The 19,334-nt window shown below is 39.5% G+C and overlaps 2 protein-coding genes across 4 annotated transcripts in view; both read right to left on the bottom strand.

Annotated features, from left to right (window-relative positions):
- lig1 (ligase I, DNA, ATP-dependent) overlaps positions 1-12,118 on the bottom strand; it is a 73,492-nt gene extending 61,374 nt beyond the window's left edge. The window contains exons 1-7 of one of the 3 annotated variants that reach the window (XM_017411070.3): positions 11,933-12,118; positions 11,420-11,488; positions 8,548-8,743; positions 6,602-6,776; positions 4,607-4,732; positions 922-1,302; positions 671-779 (exon numbers count right to left, since the gene is read on the bottom strand). In XM_017411070.3, coding sequence (XP_017266559.1) covers positions 671-779; positions 922-1,302; positions 4,607-4,732; positions 6,602-6,776; positions 8,548-8,743; positions 11,420-11,488; positions 11,933-11,949 — 1,073 coding nt within the window. In that variant the 5' untranslated portion in view covers positions 11,950-12,118. The remainder of the gene's footprint in view (positions 1-670; positions 780-921; positions 1,303-4,606; positions 4,733-6,601; positions 6,777-8,547; positions 8,744-11,419; positions 11,489-11,932) is intronic. The other 2 variants (XM_025004808.2, XM_017411072.3) reach the window with 2 other exon arrangements.
- Positions 12,119-12,361: 243 nt separating this feature from the next.
- LOC108232970 (transcription factor Spi-C) lies at positions 12,362-18,656 on the bottom strand. Its single transcript, XM_037981909.1, has 6 exons — positions 18,576-18,656; positions 18,260-18,317; positions 17,220-17,451; positions 16,986-17,100; positions 15,187-15,277; positions 12,362-13,355 (listed from the first exon to the last, which is right to left on the bottom strand). Exons 1-6 carry the CDS (start codon positions 18,654-18,656, stop codon positions 13,075-13,077), a joined length of 858 nt encoding a protein of 285 aa, XP_037837837.1. The 3' UTR covers positions 12,362-13,074.
- Positions 18,657-19,334: the final 678 nt, after the last annotated feature.

Below are 19,334 nucleotides of genomic sequence, written 5' to 3'. Positions count from 1 at the left end.
ACGGGAAGAAAGCGAGAATGAGTTGAGAGGGGTAGGTTGGCCGTGATATTGGATGGTGGGTGGAGCCACGGTCACGGCTCAACCTGTCTGTCACAGACAGACGTGATGTCATTGGAGCTTCCGTAGTTGGTCACGCTGAGGCGATTCCCATAGTGAAACACCGAGCGAAGTTAGAAAAAGAACTGTATTCCCTGATGGCAGTGGCCTCTGTCTGCAGGATAATGTCCCCCTTTATGTGCAGAAATGATTCGAAAACAGTTTAACCAACAAAACAACAACTCTGACAGTGATATTCAAATGTTCAAAGTCGAGTTGAAATGGGAAAATTTAACAAATTTGATTTTTTTTTCCCGTTTGTTTACACCAGCACATGCTATGACTCACCAAGTTGTTTCATAATGGTAGTTTGTCCAACACCTACAGAAAAAAGACCCTCTGAGTGTCCCAGCATTCGTCTCTGACGTCGTACTTTATTTTGAAAGGATCGTAAAGTGGAAACTATGGTCATAGGTGAGCTCAGGTGGAAGTTAGCTGCGTATTTGTGCTCATCCATACTGTGGAAACTCATATTGGCTTCTCGTTCAAACTGCTCCACAGCAGAATGGGCCATCAGAGAGACGTGTTTTTGTATCAGGCTGATCTGCGTACAGCCAGTCATTATTTGTCTCACCCTTTCTCGTCTTTACGCTCCTCCCCTGAGTTCTTCTTCTCTGCATTCGTCTTCTTCTCTCCTTCATTCGTCTCCGTTTTGTCCGTCTTCACTGCTGCTTTCCTGGGAGCTGCAGAAAAAAAATTTAAATAAAATAAAGAAAAGGTGAGGGTGGAGCAAGGGGTTGATAACAGAAAATATTGTGCTATATTCTCCAGCTGATAAAAGCAATTCAGACATATTTTTAATGCAAATTTCCCCCCCCCCCTTACCAAAGAAACTGCTGATTGGGGTTTTCTTGGCCGGCTCCTTATCTTTCTGCTCCTTCGCCTCCTTCTGCTTTTTTTCAACCGTTTGACTTTTCGGGCTCCCCGTGTCTGGCGTGTCCTTTTCACCCACCTTCTCGTTGGCAACGGCGGGCCCTTTCTCATCATCAGTCTTCTCCTTCACTTCATTTTTCTTTGCCGCCCCCTCAGCTTTCTTTTCTTTCTCATCACAGCTCTTTTTTTCTACCTGCTCCTCCTCCTTCTTGGCCTTCTCTGCTTCTTCTTTCTTTTTGTTCTCCACCTCCTCATCTGGTCTGTTAGCCTCAGTCGCTGCCTTTTCAACCCTTTCTTCCTCTGCTCCCTCCTCCATGGGTTCGCCGGTGTTCCCTACACAGGGGAGGACAGAAAGGGAATGGAGTCATTGAAGACATAAATGCCAGCAGGTTTACTGAGGGCAACCATTTTTTTTTTTTGGCTGAGGTCATGTTTGAAGCTGCTTTCAACAGAACAGCCTTCTTCAATAAATGCCGCAGGTGATATTTCTGAGCTTTTCCTTTTCACCCGAGACAGCCAGGTAGGAGGGAAATTACTATTGACAAACTTGTAGCACAGAGTCCCAGCAGACAGAGACGGGGTCATGATACTGGCTGGGTGAGGAGCCAGACATGAAAATTTTATTTTCTCATCCACACATTAAACTAAGTGCTGAGCCGCTGAATCTAACAGTCCAGTTTAGAGTTTACATGATTTATTTTTGAAGAAGTCACATGATTTTCTACGTATTTTAATAATAATAATGTTGATTTTAAGAAGTCTTCACTCATTTGAAGTTATTAACTACTGATGCAGCATTTTATGATCTTCTTCCCAAATCGGGAGTTTGATTTTCAAAATAAAATGCTTTGTTTGGTTGAAAAGCTGAACTGTCTGTAGACCTCTAAGCTAAAACTGGACTAAATCTGGCATAAAAGTGAAAGTTTGTTGGCAACTAAACTCAGTTCTTCACATCAGATAAATGGCTGCATTTAAGCCGGGAGAGGCAACAAAAAACCAAAGCTTGTTTTTTTTTTTTTGTGGCACTCGAAGTCGGAGTCTCTGGTTCTGAAATCCTCCTGAGCGAAGCGTTTTCATCACTCCTGAGTGCTCAGCTGCCCGTCCTCTTACTGATGGGTTTCAGCTTCTGGGTCAGAGCAGGTAGTTTCTCACCGGGTCGCGACTGTTGACAGACTCAAAATGGCAAAGAAAATTGGTGAATTTTCAGCAGCAGTTTCACTGGATTCATGTTTGCGACTAAGTGACCATCGAGCTGTGTGGCCGTGTTTTGAAAATGGTGGCTTATTTTAGTGTGCATGGCTTGCAAAACTGTACTCTAGGCCGTGCACCGTATTTCACTGCCCATCTCCACCCACTAAATCTACAGAAGAGCACTTTTAAAATAATCATTAATCAACAACGAGGTGAAGCCTGGACACTCGCGGCTGTGGACTTGGATGTTGTGGACAAGGACACCTTCTAGCGATCTTGAGAATGATTATAGACGCCCTCCACAACTCCATGACCACTTTGAGAGAAAACTTGCTGCAACATTTTACTCACAAGTCAAGCAACTAGACTGCAAGCCTTTCAGACTCATGCAAGTAAATCAAGAATCCCTGCAAACCTTTTCAGACATTTTGGAGATTTTGCTGATCACCAACTAATCGTCAACAGTTGCAACCCAGACAGAAACGGTCTGTTGTCATTAACTCTTTGTGGATGGGGCTACAACTCATTTCTATCAGATTGTGCATAATTTAATACTATGCAAGCTGGACGGACTGACCTTGCTGGTGAACATGGAGGATAGAGGAGATGTGAAACTTGCACTAATGAGCTCTGAAGCCCGTCTGACTCATTTTATCATCTCTGTCAGCTGCAACAATGCAGCAAAAATCTTGCTCAATAAAGTAGACCTCATACCTGGATTTAAACAGAACATTTTATCTTTTATCACCTCACAAAACTAAATCTCCAACGGCTGAAACTTCACGTCTTGAATTCTTTGTTTGTACCATGTCTTGGTTTGTTGTTATTTGTAATGTTTTAGCAACGTGAGTTTATAAAAACAAAAACTCAGGTGAACCTTTGTGTAGAGTTCATTCAATCGTCCACACAGTCCTATAAATAGATGCCTTAGATTTTAGGAACTATTTGAGAAATTTGTTCCTTTTTTTTGGATCTGCTGCTCAGGAAATGAGAATAAACGCTGTTCTTTCAGCCTGCACTTAAAGTCATTTTTAGCTCCTAACTCAGACGGTGTTCTCCCAGCAAGAGATGTAACTATGCAGTTATTGCTACATTACAATACAGTCACTTATAGAAAAGACTTTATTTTATTTATTTAAGTCCGTGTTTTAAAAGTGGAATTACAGTGACATGCTGAGTCACGTAGCTTTCAGCAGCTGGCTGTCACAACCCTTCACTTCGTCTCATCTGATGCATTTAAAAAAAAGGGACAATGCACAATAATCAACAAGATTATTAACACGGGATAACTCATGGCACGTGTTGCATAAAATTAAATAAAAAGCAACATATCCGTCGCTCCCGTCACAGGTTTCAATCCAACCAGATATAAAAACCTGAGTCCTTCAGAAGGGTTTATAATCCCAGTTATCCTCAGCTTCTCTGCTCTGAAACGGTTAAAAGTTTTTATTTCAGCCTTCATGTCTTTAACTAAATGACTAAGTCGAGTCATTTGATACTAGGATTGCAGCAAAGACCATTTTCTATTAATTAATCCACTAATATTTTTCCTCATTCTGTGTTCATTAATTGTCAGCAGAGAAAACGATGAAACAAATATCTGAGAAATGCGTGGCGAGCTCACAGAGACCCTCTTTTGTCAAAAGTTCAAACGAACAGCAACGGATATTAAATATCTCAGAGAATGAAGACATGAAATATGTTTGGCTTGCCTGCTTGATAATTAACTTCTGATGAATTAGCATGATAGATATTTGTTGTTTCGCTGCCTGATCAATTAGCGAATGCAATCATTTTCTGTGTACGGGGGGTTAGAGAAGCTTGTGTGTTTCTTTAACCACAATAAACGATGTAAGAATTGTGACAAACCAGAAATATTTGGACACATTCACACCATTTTTAGTTTTCCACACTTTTTTGTTGCAATCTAACGACATTTTTGTGTCATTTTAACCGTTCATATATCAAAACCTTCAGTTCATTCATTCATTTTTATAATTTTCAAAATAATTAACTTCATTTAAAAACATTTCCTCCATAGAAATACATTCAGATGTGTTCAGAAACATTGTTTTATTTGAAATTTGCTTTATAATCGTCTGTTTTTGTCTTCTTATGCTACCTTTAGCTCACTTTTAGCTTGTAGCTAACCTTTTTTTTAGCTTTAACTTAATATTTTCCCTCTTTAAGCTTTTAGCTGCTGTTCTACTTCTTTTAACTTTAACTGGTTTTCAGCTTCTTTGGCAAATTTCAGCATTCACTCATTCACACTGCATTTCTGCAGAAAGTGGTATTTCCCTGGTTTATGTTTAAATTCTGACATGTCATGCACGGAGCTTGTTTTTTATTTTTATCTTCGGTGTTTGTGCAGCGTCCCAGCTTCCTTCCACACCTGCGCAGGACGCGCGCTCTGTTATCAGGCTGGCTGCAGAGGAGGAAGGCGTACCTGCGCTGCTGACACAGCTCTCCACACGAGGTCGTTTGTTTTGCTGACCCTGCTCCTCCGTGACCTCCGTCTCCTCTTTCCCGCTCCCGCTCTCATCCAGCTTCCTCTTGGGGAACATCTTCCTCGCTGCAAACATCAGGACAGGAATTAGATTCTTCAAAAAAAAAAGGGATGGTGAGAAAAAAAAAAAAAGGCTTTCTAGTTGAAAATATGCCATAATTAAACAAACAAAAAAAAAGTGGAGATGATGAACAGGATGAGGCTCTTGCTGCAGATGTAGGGCAACAAAAAAAAGAATCACAGATGCGTACTTTGCTAATGAAAACACTAATTCCATCCAGAAAGATATTATGCAGCCAAGCAGCTTTACAGTTCCAGAGTAATTTCCTCTATAATTGTATGCAACAGTAATGCTGGAGGGCAAGCTTGGTTTTTGTTCCACATCTGCCTCTGTTTGGCTCCTTGTTAAGACTCCAGCAAAGGTAGCGCTGCTGTTGTTGTTTTTCTTGAAGATATCCATAATGAAAGCATTAACCCGAGACATTAGGAATGCAATTTCTGGTCAAATTAGCGTGTTACTTTAATGTGATGATTTCGCCAGCAGTGATGGCGGCAGGGCTGTTATTGGAGCAACACGCAGATGCCGACAGCAAACAGTGAAGCCATCCAACACGAAGAGAACGGAGTGCAAACCAAAAAAAAGACAGATTCAGTTCTGCAAAAGTCAGATGAAGAGCAGAAAGAGGAAGGAGGTGCTTCCCAAGCTTAAAATTTCTTCAAAGCCTGCCTTGAAGGGGTAAAGTGAAAACAAATGGCATGTAATTAAAGCCTGGCTTTCTGTGAAGGAATGCATATCGCCCGCCACCTTTAATACCAGAGTTTCTGTCTAAGATCATCTCATAATATGTGTGATATCAGCTACTAACCACACCAATTTTTACCTTAATGTCTGTAAAACTGACTGAGTTATAGCTCTGTTTGTTTTGTGGCTGTGGCAGCCATCTTTAACTGAGTTAGCTCCAAAAGCTAATCAGTCGTAGAGGTACATCCAGTGATAAGTTCCTGAAAGTTTTGTTAAAACCTGTTCTATGGTTCATGAGATATTTTCCTGACACACACACACACTCTTCGCCTTTCAGCAGCGGGTGATTACAAGATCCCACTCAAGCATGAATGTTAATAAATTGCAACCAATGATCAGAAAAAAAACCCTGCAACTTTCTTTCTATTTAAAATCCCACAGATTTAATGTTCAAGCTGTCATGGAGCATCTGAAACTAGAAAAGAATAATCACTACATACGTGCGAGGCGTTTAGAAAAAAAAAAGAAGCAAATGAAACTGAAGAACCAGCTGCAATAATAGGACCGAAACGCTTTGCTGCTTCGGTCCAGTCAGCAGAAACGAAACATCGCAAAACAATGCATCAGTAATAACATTATTATCATAATGCAAATACTTGCAGAAATAAATTACATAAGCTCGAGGAGGGGCGTACTTGTGATTCAGCAGATAAGATTAATGAGAGATAGTGAAACACAATCGAGTTTAAAGGTTGTCAATGTGAGGCGGTCCAGGGAGTCAACAAATAAATGAAACTAAAAAGTCCAAAGCCTGGTAAGCTGTTTCTGGAGAACAAACTTTTAATGGTTTCAAGTCGGGATAAATGTCTTGTTTTTCCATCATTGTGAAACAATGATTATTTGGAGCCATTAAGCTCCTGCTAACAAGTAATCAAGTCGAGCAGCTCGAGGCAGGGGAACTATTAATCCTCTGCTGGTGTCAAAGTTCAAAATGTTGCAGAAAGTTTGGTGAAGTTCGGCAAAGATGAAGCCTGAATTAGGGTTGGGCCAAAACGAACGGAGGTTTGTGATTTCTTCATGAAGTAAATGGTGTGTCGTTAAAAGTTGGTTTTTTGTGAGTTTTCTTTAAGCCAAACATGGCTAAGGTTTAGAAAACAAGCTCAAAAAAAAAAAAACCTGGATCAGACACTGACCAGTCTTGCGTTTGGTGATCCCCGTCGGGGAGATGGAACTGGGGGAACTGGGGGTGCTGGGGGTGCCTGGGGACGCCGAAGAGGCCGGAGTAGCTGGAGTGGCGGGGGTTACGGGTGTAGCTGGGGCTGGTGGAGGAGACAGCGGGGTGGGGACGGCCTTGAATTCATCGTCCTTCTGAAAGACAAGCAGGAATATCAGCGATCGTCACGACAACAGGAAACAGTAACAGCAGATTTAATAACAGAACCACACAACCGCCTGCGTGTGTGTGTGTTCACAATGTTAGTAAAATATCCCCTGAACCACAAGACGTATCATAATGAAACTCAGAAAGTAACCATTAGATTTAAATCTACAACTGATTACCTTTTAGAGCCAAGATGACTCCGCCCCTTCTCATCACAGGACGATCGTGGTTTAAAACTTTGACATTAAAGGCGGCAGGTGATATGCATTCCTTCAACAAATTCTAGGCCTTAAATTTAGGTAATCAATTATCCTCAGTTCATACAGAAAACAGATCATGTGACTCGACCGACAGTCTGTCCAGACTGATTTAACTTGAATAAATGAGGAATAAATCTGATGTAAAAAATGAATAATTTGATGAATTTTACAGACGGTCGGTTTAAGATACACAAAGATATTTTAACTGAATGTAAGATATTGTATTTTTGTCAAATGGGGAAAAAAATGTATCAAACAAAAACAAAGAAATAAATAAATAAAACCAGAAAAAACAAACATCTGTTTTTTTCAAAACCCTCATATTTCTTTTAATATGAAAACAGCTCAAACTCGGCTGTAATTTGTAGCCTTGAAGTAATAAAATAATGTCAAATTTGCACCTCAGGCACTTTTATACCAATTGTTTTCACTTAAAGGTGAGTGGAGACTTTTTTAAGAGAAGGAAACGACAGAAACACCTTTGAGTCTACACCAATTTATAATATTTTCTGCTTTGTTTGTTTTACATAAAAAGCATAAAACTCAATTAGCAACATATTTACATTCAGCGGTGGTTATCTGAAAAATCTGCAGTTCCTTTGACTATTAGGGCTCAGGAGGTAAGGGTTCGTCCTGGAACCGAACCCCCGCTCCATCCGTCTCAGCCATTGTGTCCTCGGGCAAGACACTCCACCCAGAGGGCTCGGTGGCGCCGGTGTCATGGCCGCCTCACTTCTGTGGCTACACTGTAGCTTACCGCCATCAGTGAGTGAATGGATGAATGGATGAAGGAGTGAGTGTACTGTAAAGCACTTGAACTAGATAAAGCTGTTGACCATTTCAGTTATTTATAGTGCTCAAAATGAAGTAAACATCATTCAGAAATCCAAATAAAAAAATGTATATAAAGCTGAATAACATAATAAAAATTGTCTTTTAACCTAAACATTACGGGGCCAAAAGGACCACGAGGGTATTATTGACACAGATAAGTATCTGATCGTAACTAAGGACATAAAGGAGATTAAGCAGAGATAAAAACAATGATTAGGTGCTAACAGATATTCAGCTGGAGAGGAGATGCTTCGCTGCCAACAGGACCAGAGTGGATATATTACCTCCACCTGGACACAGAACAAGCAGGCGAGGTGGGTCACGCCGACAGAGCTCGCACATCCATCACAGTCTCTTCCCTCAAAGAGCAAACAATAAATAATTGCTGACATGTCACAAACAAAGTGAGCGGGGCGGTTCGGAGGACCGTTTATCAAATAACAGGTGTTTGAATGACGGCCAAAGCCGATAATCAGCTCTTTTCATTATGTGGCTTATTGACAAATGTATTCAACATCAAGAGTCGGTGTACAATCACTGGCCCTCTGTGTAAGAGTGATTTGCCCAACACTGAATAAACAACAGGCATTGATAAGCCTAAAGGAGTTCTTAATTACAGCAGATTCAGCTCATGTGTAATGAGAGAATAAAACGTCTGTTTTACCTTCTCTGTTTTAGCTTCTTTGTCTCCCTGTCCCTCGGTGGCAGCTTGTTCTTTAACAGCCGGAGCCTCGTCTTCATCGCTGTCCAGGATTTGACGGCTGCGTTTGGCAACCTTCTTGATGGGTGAATCCGCTTCCTGAACACCATTCTGCACCTTCAGGGGGCTCTTGACAGGCCTGGAAACATGCACAGACACGCTGTTAAGACATAAACACAAAGCAATGAGCTTGATTCATGAAGAGCTGCTGAAAAGCACAATGACAACGTGCTAAAAAACAGATTAAAATAAAAAAAGGGAAAAGGAGAAGGTCAAAAGCAAAAGCTGTCAAAAAAAGAAATAAATTCCCTTCGTTGAGGGAATTGCCCACCACCTTTCCCAGATTATCTTCCACATGATCTGTTAGAGCTCAGAGTACGTGTTGTGAACGACTCTCAGCTACTACCACACCAAATATCAGCTCAATGCCTGTAAATCTCACTGAAGTACGGCCATTTTCGTGTAGGCTAAAGATGTTGTTTCTGAAAGTTTCATTAGAGTCCATTCAGTGCTTCAAGAGGTATTTTCCAAACAGACAGGCAAAGACATTATCACTCTGCCCTTGGCGGCGGACGATAAAACAGAAAAAGTATAAGGTCAATAGCAAAAGCTGTAAAAAAAAAAGAAAAATATAATAAAATGAGAGACGGAGTCATTCAAAAAAAAAAGAGGTCAAAGCACTGATGAGAGGATCGTTACATAACGGCAAGTCAATTAAAGTGAGTTTTAAGACGCACTTTAAAGATTATACAGTCTACAGATAATGAACACTTTATCATCAAAGCAGCTCGGAAATGAGAAACACAAGTTCTTTTCTTTTTTTTTCCCCCTGAGCATCTTCTGAAACTTAATGACTCGACAAAAATATAAGAAAAAGGTCTGACTCATCAATGGAGAGCTGTCAGTCAAACTGGATGGCGGGCTTTTCGCTCAGATACCTTTTACTGCCGTTTCTGCCTTTTAGCTGCAGAGTCGTTTGCCTCTAATCAGCCAATATTTGTCCTAAACAGTTCAATCAATGATCTCAAGAGGTCTGATTGAAAGAGATTATTTATTTAAACAAACAGAAGAATGGAGGTCTGGTTTATACTCTTATCTGCTCTGTAACTCAGATCTGTTCACACAAAAACGCAACAGAATAAATGAGAAATTTGAGTGACGATATCATTACCAAAAGAAACGGCAGAAGTGACGATAACCTGGGGGGGTTACAAGTAAATATGTTATCACCCACTGCCATAAAAGGTTGGCAATCATGTAACTGTGTCCGCATTTTTGGTAAATTACACAATATTCATTTCCCTAAAAGTTTGGCATTGACTGTTAGGGTCAACCCTGTTTGTTAGCTAAATATTTCATGAACCACTGGAAAGATTTTAACGAAACTCTCTGGAACCAATAACTGAACGCACATCTACAACTGATTAATGTTCGGAGGCAAGCCGGTTAAAGATGGCCGCTACAGCTAGTCAACCAAGGTAAACACAAGAATGGCTGTAACTCAGTGGGTTTTACAGATATATTGAGCTAAAACCTGGTGTGGTAGTAGCTGAGCATCACCCCCAACACTTAGCACCACTCATTGCACAATATTTTTACCTAAAACAAAGTTAGTAACTGTTGGCGTCAGCCTCGTCTGTCTGTTAGCAAAGTATCTCATGAACCACTAGACCAGGGGTCTGCAAACTGCGGCTCTGGAGCCATATGAGGCCCTTCACATCTGCTGCAGTGGCTTTTTGAAAATCTGAACACCTGAGTTATATTTACATCTAAATTACCAACAAGGAAGGGTTACTTTTAGCAATCTCCCAGTTGAAATGTTTGCAGTAAGTGTGAATATGTCTCTAGTTTTCACTCCGATGAGTTTTTTTGTTAAGCTAATGGTTTGTTAACTTGCTTTCTACTTAGTTTCTGACTCACAGCCTGAAGTCGTTCTCCAAATCCACCAGAAAAGTCTGATTTTCAATCTACCTGAGGTGGATTGCTGTAAATGTAGGAAGTAGTTTAGTGCATTGACTGGAGATTATGGATTTTAGGGGGATCAAAAAAGGACATTTTTCTAACATGAAGCAAGTTATTCTTATAATGAAGAGAAAAGTTGACATATTGATCTGACTTTAATTAAAAACCTGGTACTTGAAGTACTGCAAGTAAAGATTTTTGGCGTTTTCATAACATTTAAGTGATAAACAACCAGCAACCTGATGAATGAAACCTAAAAGTTTCATTTTTTTTTATAAATTCTGAGACTCAAGCAGATTTTGGGGCTCTATACAACTTATAATTAATAAGAGAGATGATAAAAATGGCTCTTTCAGTCGTAAAGGTTACAGACACCTGTACTCGACGTATAATAATAAAACTCTGAGACAGTAATCACTGCCCGTACTTCTACAACCTTTGGAATCAACCAAATTCAAGATGGCCACCACAGCCAACTGATTTTGCAAAGTTTTACAGATACTAAGCTAATATTTGATGTGGACTTCATTGGAGCTGTCAAAAAGTAACCACCTCCATCTAATCTACATTAGGCAATAAAAAAGTGGCTATAAATCAGCCAATATGACAGATACTGAGATATAATTTGATGTGGTAGTCGCTGGGAGTCATTCACAACACGTACTCTGACCGTGACACAAATGTGCAAACGCTAACAGGGCAATAGCCCTTAAATTAATACAATTTATTAAGCTAAAACATGAAGCTTTGTTTAAACTTTTAGCATAAATTCAGTACACATGGAAAGGATTTTCCCCTCGCTTAAAGGATTGTGATCATGTGAGTAGTGAAAACAGGTGGGATGACAGGTGTGTGACTTTAAAAAGAAACTTACTTCTTCACTGTTTCACTTGTTGCTTTCTTCTGATTGTCCTTATCTTTGCTCTTGGGCTGAAAAAATGATCTGGAGAAGGACGAACAGAAACATTCAGTATTTATGGTTTAACCAGGCTCAAAACACAGTGATATGATAAATGGATGTGTATTTTCTGTTATAGCAAACATCATTTATATTACTTCATTTATTGTTTTGATAAACTGGCATACAGAAGTAAAGTCACAGTTATATTTTGTTAATTTTAGCAGCTTCTGTGTTCCAGAGTAGCTACTAAACCGCTTCCGAAGTTAGCTAGTTTAAGCTAGCACTAGCATAAGATAGCTACAAGTGCTATTATAATACATTAAAGTCCCACTGAACATGCTAGGTCCTCTTCAAGACACTTTCGAACCTCCAAACACAACTTATGGCACCGTAACGTGGTGATTTGGTTGCCTCACGGACACAAACGTTGCACCCGGCTAGCTAAACCAGAAACTCCCCCTGCTCTGCTGTCGGGTCGCTACTTACGCAATGCTCCGCTGCATTTTGTTTTTTAATGTTTCCTTCGCCCGATACTGAATTTAAACGACTAAATGAAGTCCGGCAGAGCTTCAATATCCGCACAGGGGGAAAAACGCCAACTCCCGCGCTGCAAGACGACAAAAATAACTTGTGAATATTCGGCGCGAAAATGACATTTCAGCCAAAGATACTAAAAATTGCGTGACGCGTCACGCGTATACGTAAAAAGGTGCGTTTCCGGTATTAAAATGTTAATAAATAAGAAGCACAAAAGTTTTTGTTGTTTTTGTTGTTGTTTTTTAGCAAACCTAAATTACACAGGTTAATACATATGAACAAGATAAAGGAAATTAGTCGCATAAAGTTTCAAATCATTACATATAATCTGTAAAAGTTGTTTAAACTGGTAAATTTGGACGAAAAAAACAAAAATATTACAAATAACATTGGAAATTATTATTTCATTTTTCTCCACTTTATTTCTAAATTAAAATGCCATAATAAAACACGTGACAGGCGAGGACAGAAAAGAAAAAGAATCCGGTCCTTAAATATAGTACCAAAAATAGCTTCAGAGTGAGACCTCTTTTTTGTAATCCCGGGAAAATGCTACTGAAAACATCTTTGTTGCCTTTACTGCCCCCTACAGGGTCGGAGTGGGAACAGCAACAGCTGGTGGTTGGTCCTGATGCTGCAGAGATAAGAGACATGAAGGCGCCTTGAACAAAAAAAATAAAAAATCTCAGTCTCTGTTTGAATGCATCATTTATGCAGCTCCTATCACTTTTATGAAGCTCAAAGCAGGGAGTGGAAATGCAAGACAAACATCTAAATAATGTAAGCTGAGCACAGTTGCTTTATTTACCACAAGTCCCACGTTGTTAATTGTTTACAAGCGCATTTCCTCTGCTGGGCCACGAAGCACTGACAAATGAAAGCAGTATTTCAATATTTCTATTAAAAAAAATGACAGTCTAATTCAATAAATAGTTAAAAAGTCTATATATTTTAAATATTTTAAACCACATGTATTATAAACTGCAACACAAACTTAAGCTCAAGGAACACAAAAAGCTTTGAAGTACACAAAAGAAAGGTTGTGTTTGAGAGAGTCGAGGGAGGAAAGTAATCCTTTTGTCTACTTTTCTTCAGTCTGCATCTGACCCCTCTCTGCCTCCCTCCTCTTGAATTTCAGGCTGCTTCTCTCCTCCGAACACGTCCCAGCCAATGTGATTCACATCCCACCCTGTGGAGCTTCTGTGTGGCCAGCCATTAGCATTTACACCCAATTCCCTCATGTCTCTGGGGTTGACCCCCGGATGAGCAGGAGCAGAGATGAAGGGGAAGGGGCCGTGGAGAGCCCGAGGCGCCGCGATCGGTTTGGGGAGGCAGCACGGCAGCAGGAAGGGGTGAGGCAGAGGCTGTGCAGCTGTCAGGAGACAGAACCAGAGACACATCAGTCACAGGTCTCCACGCTGTGCTCAGATGCAGAATTTTAATTTGTGTCGCTGATATCAGAACCGTTTTCTAACGCCTCAAACACTGAGGTGGCCTTAAAGTCACTCAGAGAAAAATAGAAGCTGTGCACAAGAAATAAGAAATTCTTTCTAGAGCAGAAATAATTTAATTTGAAAAGTTTCATTAAGGAAATATTAAATAAAAACCAAGGCTAATGAATTCAAATTAAATACATTTTGCTGCTTGTTAAAAATTTAAACAGCCTAAATTTATTGCTGATTGAATCAGTAATCATTCTGTTTTTCCTGTTTATACTTTCTTTCTTTTTGTTGTTTTTCAATCAAACGACTTCTGCATACGTTGTGCTATTTTAACCACTCATACATTAAAACTTCCAGCTCGATTGGGAATATTGTGCCGACTGTCATATGTTTTGAATTGTTTAACTTTATTAGCAAAGTTTTTTGTATAGAAATGCATTGAGATCGTTACAGTTCCTTAAAAACCTTGTTCTCTGAAACATATCTGCTCTATTATTGTCTTTTTATCGCCTTTTTGCTTTTAGCTACTGTGTTACTAAATTACGCTTTTAGCCAATTATTTTGTTAATTTTATCTTTTAACTACAGTTTTGGTATATTAGGTTTTGACTTTAAGCTACTGTTTTGCTCATTTTATTTTCTGTTTGTTTTGTTTTAACTTTAACAGTTTAGGTACTAATCATTTTTTGACAAATTTCAGTAAATAATTCAGAACTAAGCGTTCTCTAGTTCGATAATAATAAACTTTAGAGCCTTACCATTCAACGTACCCAGTAGTAGTACGTTTGTATTATTATTATTGTTATTATTTGAAAATAACATGCACATGTAAAATTATTAATTCCCCCCCAAAAAAGGCCAAGAATTCTTCTTTTACATTGTTTCCCATCTCTGTCGCCCTGAAAACAGAAACAGGACGTCAACAAAATACAGTTTCTTTGAGCCACAGAAACTTCAGGAGTTCAGAACCACTGAATGTGATAAATGTGATGCAAAAAATGGGTGAATATGAGGAAAATGGAAAAGTGGTAAATCCTGCTGGAGTTTTCCCCAACATTTAAACTAACACTGAAAGTAGTGTTTTGTTTATTTTGAAAGCAGTTAAAGTTTTAATTAGATCAATAAATCCTACAAATGTTAGACATAAATTCATCTTTTAAAGCCAGTTTCTGCATCACAGCAAGATTATAAAAACAAAAAGCTTCAAACTCATAATTCAGCCACGTTCTCCCTCTTCACAGGAAACCAAAACATAACGTCTTGCTGCTGCAGATGAAATCTGAAGCACGTTTTTAACATTATTCCTGCTAAAAACAGCGCAATAAAGCATTCGCAGCTGGAAAATTACAGCAAGGTGTTTCAAAATGTGTGTTTTTATGAGAATATTAATGCTGAAGAGCTGAAATATCTTTATAATTATTATGCAAAAGCTCTGTTTGCTTATGTTTACGATTCCATCGTTCTTTTTCTTTGTAAAGCACTACAGAAATAGAAAGAAAAACACATTGTTATATTGCAAAAATTTACCAGAACCTGTAAAGAATAATTTTGTTAACAGGCTGGCTGAAGAAAGTGTGTTTAACACATCTTTTGGTTTTCATTTTGTTGATAAAATTAAAAAAAAACACCCAAAGTTTAGACCTTAGGAGGAAGAAATGTTCGTCTGTATTTCTGTAGGTGTCAGGCTGTCAGAGTACAGTGAATATAAAGAATCTCCGGAGGTAGCTGGACGTCTGCTGTGGAGGAATCATGATGTCTTTACCTCTGTCCATCAACGACCCCGCTCCTCCACAGAGAGGAAGGCTGCTCTCAGGGTGGAGGAAAGGGAGGGGAAGAGGGCTGCGGTGGACCAGCTGGCGGACGGATGGATGGATGGAGGACGAAATGCAAGGATGGAAGAAATGAAAAAACATTCAACACAAAACAAGCTGTGCTCAAAACAAAACATTAAGAACATCAGATTTGATGTCAAAGTTGGGACAGAACATGAAATGTCAAATACAGCACTGCCCTAACACTGAAGGTGTGTAAAATCTAAATAAAATCAGAATGCAATGATTTGCAAATCCTACAAACCCATAATTTTATTCACTCTCAAATATAGTAAACATGAGTGTTTAAGAAATTGCACCTTTTCTTTTAAAGTTAATTCAGAATTAAAAACAAAAGTCAACAAAAGGCTGTAAGAGTAAATGATACAAATAAGAAACAGCTGGAGAAATAGTTTACAACTAGTCAGGTTAATTAGTCAGTAAAAGGACTGAATCTCTCAGAAGTAAAGATGGGCAGAGGTTCTAGGAAACATCACAAATATTGAAACTAAGAAACTGTGGCTTTTATTTCAGCTAATTAGATTAATCGGCAAAAGGGACTGGACATAAAAAGAGCATTTTAGAGGCTGAATCTCTCAGAAGTAAAGACGGGCAGAGGTTCTTCAGTCTGCAATAAAAAGTGTCTAAAAATAGTAGAACAATTTCAGAATAATGTTCCTGAACAGAAAACTGTGAAGAATTGAATATTCCATCATCTGCAGCTCATAATATCATCAAAAGATGTGAAGAATCTGTGGAAACCTCTGAGGTCAAAGGTCAAGGCTGGTTCTGGTTCTGCTCAGGAACTCTGTCTGTAAACACAGTTCACCGTGCCGTCCACAGATGCTGCTTAAAGCTCTATCAGGCAAAGAAGAAGCCAGATGTGAACAGATGTGTCTCCTCTGGACCAAAACAGGAGAGCTGTTCTGAGCTCAGACGGGTCTAAACCATCCAGCCCGCCTCTCTGATGGTATGGGGGTGCATTAGTCGATGCTAAACTACATCCTGCATCCATTACAACAGCAGGGCTGAACTGGACCTCTCATCAGCTGAAAACATTTGATGCATCATGAAATAAAACATCCAGCAAAGACACGGGACTGTTGAGCAGCTAGAATCCTCTACAGACAGAATGGGACAGCCTCCAGCAGCTGCTCTCCTCAGGTCCAGATGTTTACAGACAGATGGGAGAAGAAGAGGAGATGCTCCACAGAGGGAAACATGGACCTGGAACAACTTTACAATTTAAAATGACCTTTTTTAAAAAAAAATTCTATGTTTACTATGTTCCATTGTGATAAAAATATGGGTTTATGAGATTTAGAAATTATTACCTCCTGTTGTTAACTTATTTGCAAAGTGGGCTTTTATTTTTTAGTCATTCCTAAGAGAACCTTTTAAATAAATATTGCTTAAACAGCACTTTTCCTCTTTAACAAGTGCCTCCTTACTAATCCCAGCTGCTAAAGAATTTATCACATAATTAAACCATCAGCAGACTTCAGAAGGATCCTCCGTAACCTCAGGACCAGTTTTCAGAAGGTCAGAGATGGTTTTAGATTAAATGGTACAATTTCTGAAATGATTCTTATTCAAGTCGTGCAGACCCACATTAAATAATAAAGCTGAGGCAACTGTTTCTATTAGAGCTGCTTAAATATTACGGTTAATCTTTGATATGTTTTTGTAAAAATGGCCGAATTCCAGCTGAACAGGAAGGAGCTCTGAAGGTGGGGGCGGGGGCGGTGACCTGGTGGCTCGGTGGAGGCGGCTGACAGTTGATCAGGATCAGTTTGCTGAAGTTGAACTTGTAGGTGAACCTCTTGCCTTTGGTCTTGTGCAGGATGCGTTTGTTGTAGTAGTACCTGCGAGGAGAGCGTTTCCTGTCAGTCTGCGACCTTTTACCTGCAGGTCACTTCAGGTGATGACCTATTGCATCTGAGGACATTTTCTTTGGGTTTCTGTGAATTCAGCAGATGTTTACCTGAGCGCCCGGCTGAGTTTGTCGTAGTTCATGTGCGGTTTGCCCTTCCTCTCGCCCCACAGCCTGGCCAGCCTCTCGGGGTCCCTGATGACGAACTCGCCCCACTCGCCACCCCAGCCGATGGCCCCTCCCTCGCCGCGGCCCAGCAGCTCCAACAGGAAGTGCCACAGCTGCACCTGCCTGGAACCAGGAGACCAGGCCGGTTTGTAGGCCCAGTCAGGAAACAGCACTGCTGGAGGAGGACGGAGGAAATCAGAGTTTCTTCTCCTTTAAATCTAACAATCCTCGAACAAACGCACACTTACTTGATCTTTTAGCTTTCAGAATATGTGTTGAGGATGACTCTCAGCTACTACCACACAACATTTTAGCTCAATATGTGTAAAAATGACTGAATTATAGATTAGCTGTGGCGTCCATCTTGAATTAGTTTGACTTCAAGCATTAATTAGTAGACTACATCCAGTGACTGATTTCCAAAGGTTTTATTTAAATCACTCATTCATCCGTGGTTTAAGTCATTCATTAGATATTTTGCTAACAGTACAAACAGACAATATTAAAAGAAGGATTGATATTTAATAGATAAGACCTACGTTTAGTTGAATAAAATACTTTTTGATGATGCTGCCACATTTCATCCCAAAATATTCTCATTTTTTTTGATAAATTTCAGCTCTGTTCAGTTAAAACCTGGTGTCTGGTGAATCATAAAAACAAAACAAGATTTAAAAAATAATAATAACCATAAAAATAATTTAAAACGTAGCCAATTTTGGAAAACATATAGTAAATTTTTAAAATCGTTCAGGGTCAGTTAAACTCCTCGTCTGATTTGGATTTTATCTGCGCCTTTAAACGAGGTTTATGTAAATTAAACATCCCATTCTGAAGGCATCATGGCTCTTATTTCTTTATTTTTACCATCTAATCTAATTCTTTTTTATCTATTTTGCATTAGAATAGTAAAAGAGGATGTGTTCTGCAGAGAATGGATCCATAAAGCTGTCAGCAAATGATAAAAAAAAATAAAATCTCACCTCGACTCCAGTAAGGTGATGAAATGTGTCCGAGCGAGGAGTTCCAGCTACACTGCATCTGACAAACAACAGACAAAATGATTCATCAACACAAACACTGGAGAAAATAAAATGATGAATTATATGTAAAGTGGTTATAAATTAATCATCACAGTAATTCACACAGCTTCTGGGCTCAAAATTATTTAGAATTTTATTCCTTTTATTAATTTAGCAACAAGAGTCCAGCATGTGAGAGCCTGATTTTCCCTGCAGAGACTGTTTTTTATTCTTTACTCTGTTAGTTTTGGTTTAATTTCATCCTGTAAACACTCACATCATCCACTTTCAGGCATGATGACCTTCCCCGGCGGTTTGCAGCAGACAGGCGTTCTTCCCTAGAAGGCTGAAAACTCATCTCTTCGAGAAGCACTTCACTTCTTTCCCCCACTGAATCATGTCTCCTCTCATATAAGCTCCCTTTCCACGAGCTCCAATATCCTCTTATCTCGGAGCAAAAACAACAGCAACAAAAAAAAATCCTATCCCCTTCAGCTCTTATTTTATTTCCTTTTTTTTTGTAACATAGCTTGATCTCTGCAGGGTCACTGGGAGTTGAAGCCGGGACATTCGGATCAATATTTAGACCAAAATCCGCTCCAAAATGATGCTCCATCAACACACAATAAAAAAATAAGATTTCTCTAATAGAATTCTCCAGTAAGATTTGTTGCTCCGTTGGTTAACATTAAAGAGCATCAGAAAAGTCCTCATCCGTCTACGTAATCTACGTAAAGTAATAATTTAATAATGTGCTGAAGGCTCATTAAAGTAAAAGAATTACTTTTTGATGACTCCGAGGTCCAGTTTTAACTTCTTTATCCAACAAACACACAAAGCAGCATCTCCTGCAGGAGTAAAATAATAATTCTTTGTGTCCCGTTACCTCGTCTGAAGGGCCAAAGTCTTCATCAGATGGGGAACAATGATCACTTTGTCCTCCGGCCCACTTTGACTCTGGGAGGACCGAGGGACGGATGGACTGGATCTTAAAGCCCCCACCTACCCCCTGTATCCTATTCCTCCACCCCTCCCA

The sequence above is a fragment of the Kryptolebias marmoratus genome, linkage group LG20 (genome assembly GCF_001649575.2).
Source record: "Kryptolebias marmoratus isolate JLee-2015 linkage group LG20, ASM164957v2, whole genome shotgun sequence".
Lineage (NCBI taxonomy): Eukaryota > Metazoa > Chordata > Actinopteri > Cyprinodontiformes > Rivulidae > Kryptolebias > Kryptolebias marmoratus.
This window is presented reverse-complemented; position numbering and strand designations above follow the sequence as displayed.

What these genes read in the sequence shown, in the direction of transcription:
- LOC108232970 (XM_037981909.1), bottom strand. Translation starts at nt 18,656, where the DNA reads ATGAGTTTTCAGCCTTCTAGGGAAGAACGCCTGTCTGCTGCAAACCGC. An exon ending in AAACTCAGCCGGGCGCTCAG is followed by an intron (nt 17,101 to 17,219) that starts GTAAACATCTGC and finishes CTCTCCTCGCAG; the next exon opens with GTACTACTACAACAAACGCA. An exon ending in CGCCTCCACCGAGCCACCAG is followed by an intron (nt 15,278 to 16,985) that starts GTCACCGCCCCC and finishes TCCGTCCGCCAG; the next exon opens with CTGGTCCACCGCAGCCCTCT.